General features: G+C 42.9%; 1 protein-coding gene across 2 annotated transcripts; it reads left to right on the top strand.

Annotated features, from left to right (window-relative positions):
- The first annotated feature begins 1,466 nt into the window (after positions 1-1,466).
- LOC143207878 (uncharacterized) lies at positions 1,467-4,601 on the top strand. Of its 2 annotated transcripts, none has more exons than XM_076421744.1 (2): positions 1,467-2,019; positions 2,179-4,601. In XM_076421744.1, the coding sequence occupies exon 2, from the start codon at positions 2,268-2,270 to the stop codon at positions 2,655-2,657; it is 390 nt and encodes a 129-aa protein (XP_076277859.1). In that variant the 5' UTR covers positions 1,467-2,019; positions 2,179-2,267; the 3' UTR covers positions 2,658-4,601. The 2 variants fall into 2 exon arrangements, with proteins under 2 accessions (XP_076277859.1, XP_076277858.1); XM_076421743.1 differs by having other exon boundaries at positions 1,467-1,909; positions 2,241-4,599.
- Positions 4,602-4,899: the final 298 nt, after the last annotated feature.

The raw sequence follows: 4,899 nt of genomic DNA, 5'->3' as shown, positions 1-4,899 counted from the left end.
AGTGGTCTACGATGGTCGAATTTCCTTCCTGTATCGTGCTAATTAGCGAACCCCCGGTTCCATACGATACAATGCCGATGGCCGATTCCTTTTACAATACTAACGACGTTACAAAACGCGGTGGCCTCTTAAATACGAAATAGGAAATGCGCGGCGGCACCGGCTGAGTTCGAATCCGTGTATCGGTCCGCGGCCGGCTTGCATACTGGGAATGGAATATTAGTGAAAGTCGCTGAATGGAACGAAAAATCCGCTGATCTATTTACATTTTATTGGTTCTGCCGCACAAATACGCACGACGTTACGTAACGAGCTACACCGATATATGCTAATGCGATTATCTAGATGGAATCCGTAGGTTCGAATAATAAATGAGCGTGTAACGAAGACGGTAACGAGAACCCGAACGAAACTCGATGCCCCTATATAATCGACGTTTAATCAGACCCGATGAGAAGCCGCTCGTTAAAATTGAGCATCGCCGGAAACTGAGAATTTTCCCGTTCGACGTTCCAATTTTTCGAACTCGTAAATCCCGACGCGACGGGGTTCGCAGCCCGTTACCCGTGATTTCCTTTTCATGGAAACTCAGTTCCTGATCAGCTGAAAACGTTGTTCACGCGATAACTACACGTTCCACGGGCAATAAGGAAATGTCACTACGCAACAACGTGTCTGCTCTGCACGACCACTGATAAACGGTTCCTAGAAGCGAAATTCGATCGATGCGTAATATTTCGCGACGTCTTGTTCCTGCTAGAAATCGACCGTGTAATTAATCCTGCTACGGCAGTCCACGTGAATTTTCTCTACCTCGAGTTTCGTTTCGGTGCTGATGAGAACGTGGAATTATCTTAACCCTTCACTGCATAGTGTATCATATCTGATATAGTTTACAAATCTGGTATATATAATAGTAAACTAAGAATTTATTTTTACTATTCTACACATTTTATCTCATTTGATAAAATGTTGTCTTAATTTTTTGAAATATTTTTCCCTTAAATAAAACACAACAACTGACCTTCTTTCAATTTTTTCATCCCAATTAAAAAATCATGCAGTGGAGGGTTAAGGGGGTATTCTGATTTTTTGGAATTTTTTCCCGAGGAACTATTAAACTTTTCATGTGAGGATTTTGCAGGCTCATTTATGGCCATTTCAAATACATAAGTTATTTACTACATCATTTCCTGACCTTCAGCAGATCGAAAACAAAAGGTTCTTTTAGGTAATTCCGGATGGCCAACAATTGCACGTTGCGAGAACAATTAAAGGAAATATTCCACGGCAACCTGGCACTTTCAGCGGTCACTCGATACTTCGAGTAGCCTGGCGGGGCTTAAGTAATGGGAGTTCGAGCGACATAATTATTGCTAAATTTCTCAGGGGAAAGAAAGGGAAAGTGGTGCAGAGCTGAATATAAAAACCACGCCTCGGTCCGTGTCCAGATCCGTGGAGTTTGATTTCAGTTTCCTTTTCTTCCCATCGCCGAGAGCGGAACGTTCAATTTTACACCCAGTTGACTTATTTTCATGCGGAACTTGCTACCCGATACACCGCGTGCTCCCCTTTTTCCTAAACCGTGACTAAACATTTCAACATTCTTGAACGGGGAATGCAAATTCTTGCTACTTCTGCTGCAACCGTGCAAAAAATCCACGTAGCCTCACGTGAATCGAGAACAGGAGCCCACTTTTCTAACTAGTCACTCTGATGTCATTAAGGATATCTCCCAATCAACGTAGCCGCCGGACTTTTTTGGACCTGTAAAACGGTTTTCATTGAGCAGTTCGATCGCTAATGCTTATGCAACTCTTCATCGTATTTCTACAATATGAGTTTCGAACTGCAAAAATATCGATTTCCTGGGCAACTGTTACGGTTTATTTGGGCAAAGCGTTGCTTGGTGAGTGGACGTATGGCACAGAAACATTGAACACACAAATATATGACTAGACTGCGGATCTTTATGCAAAATAAAAAATGTTTGCATTGATTGCAAGATACGGGAGCCAAGTAAGAATGTCTCTTTCTTCTTTTAATTTTCCTATTAAGCTGAAATTAATATACTGGTGGCTTTACATCTTTTTAATATGTCCACTATTTTAAATTGTACGTACCCATTTTCGTCATAAATGCATATAATCCGCAGTCTATTGTATATGACCATTGCAGTCCACTAGCACTTAATCGGTACAACCCCTACAAGCTCGTCTGAGACTTTCGTTCCGACATAGATAACAAAAATAGGAAAGAGTCGAACAATGGGCCACGAGTCATCGTCGTACACGGAAGTCGCTCAGCTCTTACCGAACGCCTCTGTACTCAGCAAACTGCAACCCGCAGAGGACGCTTATCACCAGCAAGAAAACCAGCCGAACCAGTCAACAGATAGGCGGATGGCACCAAGAATGCTCGCATCGGAGAACGTCCATGTACGGTATTTCCTTTCTTCAACGAAACTCCAGAGAAAAAATCGAGGGGATAAACATGAGCAGAAATTCGTACTTGTCCGAAACGGTAAAAAAGCGAAACTGGACATCGTGCAGAGCCGAGAGAGATACGGCATGGTCCGTCGAAAGAATAACAGTGGTTTTTCAATCGCATTCCATCAGAAAAACCAGGCACATAAGCCTCGAACGACTGGTACGTAGGCACACGCGCGTCCCGTCTAGTTCTTATTTTTCATCGTTGACCGCCGTAAAACTTTCATTTGCTCCGGTTCATTTGAGCTCGACGGGACACCAGGCTAGCCAGCGAACACGAAATCTCCTTTCTCTGATTTACGTTCCGTGGGGAAACCCCGAAGCCGAGAGCCCGGGCTTTGCAAAACCACGTTTGACATTTTCTGAGCGGCGCGCAGGCGCGTGCCCGCGAATGGAACGCGACCGCGAAAAAAATCCGATGTCGTGTTCCGTGAAACACCAGTTTGTCCGTCTAAAGAGGAACACGCCGGTGAAAGGAAGAAAACCAAGCGAGCGTGGATTAGTTTACAAATTTCGACGATTAGCGCAACACCCGGCGACTTGAATCTGTGCATCAACGCACGACGAATTGGCCAACGAACGCGAACCGCATAATTGCAAATTTCTGCCCGCCCGGTGGACGAACTTCGTTTTTCTTTTTATTTTTGCAACGCGCCTATGCAGGTTTATTTCTGCTTACATTGGTATGTGTGTGTGTGTCAATTGCATTATTGACGCATTAAAGTTTCTGTGTTTCTCACGAGTCTTGCCTACTTCAATCTTCTACTTCTCCCCAACCTCCTCCTACACGCCATAGAAATCTGGTAGGGAGGACTCAGGAGGTCCTGGTACGCAAACCACAATCCCCACCACGAGTTCCACAACCTTGAACACCTCGTAGTGGGAGTTGCTGGTATGAAACGAAGGTTGCAACCATCGAGGTCTTACTGTAATGCTTTCATATTAACCCCTTGCCCTACGATTTATTTTACGGTTTCTGTGATTACAACTTTCTTTGTGGTTCGTAATTTCCTAAAAAAGGAGACAATTTATATGTTTTGTATGCCAACATGTCCTCCAATAACTATACATTAACAAAACCAAAATAGAATTTTATCTCGGTTTAAAGGAGATTAATGACATACATATTTATTAGACTCTGTTGAAGATCTTGTAGGGCAAGGGGTTAAGGGGTGGTTGCAACTTTATTCTTTACAGATTCTTAATTTTGTTCTTCGAAGTTTGTAGAGATTGCACTGACAGTTCACATGGTTTACGTCTTCATTATCATAGATGCATTTAAATTTTGGATTGATGTTGACGATGATTGATTGTCAGTTTGCTTCTGTGTATATAACTGGCACAAAACTTTCATGTGGTGAAAGTAGAATAGAAATGTCAGTGGCACTTGTAAATGTCAATGTTTGACAAGTATTCATATAATATGCATATAACGCATAATGTAATTCATACAATGCATAAATGTTTATAATTCACACAAGAAAGTTGTATATATGTTTCTTCTATCGATCGTATTTGCTGATCATAAATTTTTAAATGTTCGAAACGATCGAACCGTTGCGCCGAAAACATTAAAAAATTTATTAGAAAGTTGTATCATTGATAATTCCCCAAAGGAATCATCGAACACTTTGGAAAGACTACGCGTTACAAAAGGTTGAGGTATTATGCTACGGCGCGAGGATAAACAAATTTTGCCCCACCCAGTACACGCCTCGATCAAAATCGTATCGATCACAAATCGCGAGCAGCACGTTACGGATCAGAAAGAACATCGATCACACCGCCAGTGAATGTCAGATCGCACCGTACGGTGTTTTTCAGCCTCTCGACCCAGAAGGCCTCTCAAGAAGTGCAAGATCATACCAACACATGCCTGATCGTTCGCGAAGTTAAAGGTTGGGGTAGCACAGATATCGAATCGCATAGTTAGGTGCACGTAACGTGTCTGCTTGGAATGTAGACGAACGTTTCTACTATCGTATTCCGAGGACGCGTTCCCCTGACCCGCATGAAAATGTCCGGACTCGTGTCACGCTGTCATCGACAAGAAAAAACTGACTTTCATATGGTAATAAAATATTCGACACGTACGTGCAATTATAGCAGCTTTCACGCCACGTCAGCAGGTGTACGAACTTTTGTTCCTCCGGCTGCAAAAGGAAGTTCAAGTGCATGTCGGCTGCCAAGTTGAGGAAGCATCTCTGGATGATGCATCGTGTTACGAGCCACCGATGTTGCACGTTTCCAGCCTCGAAAGATGCAGTTCTGAAGTGCTGCAGGCTACGAGATAACAATAGATTGTGTCTTAGAACACAATGCACAGGGTGTTCATAAGTATCAGTGCGTGTCTGATATATTATCTTTCGTTTCTGAGGCAGCGTTTGCAGTCAGAATCGTTTTATTAGAT

Source organism: Lasioglossum baleicum, chromosome 4, assembly GCF_051020765.1.
Source record: "Lasioglossum baleicum chromosome 4, iyLasBale1, whole genome shotgun sequence".
Classification (NCBI taxonomy): Eukaryota; Metazoa; Arthropoda; class Insecta; order Hymenoptera; family Halictidae; genus Lasioglossum; species Lasioglossum baleicum.
This window is presented reverse-complemented; position numbering and strand designations above follow the sequence as displayed.

Coding starts and splice junctions, on each gene's coding strand:
- LOC143207878 (XM_076421743.1), top strand. CDS start 1,838: ATGAGTTTCGAACTGCAAAAATATCGATTTCCTGGGCAACTGTTACGG. Junction 1,910..2,240: donor TTTGGGCAAAGCGTTGCTTG/GTGAGTGGACGT, acceptor GTTCCGACATAG/ATAACAAAAATAGGAAAGAG.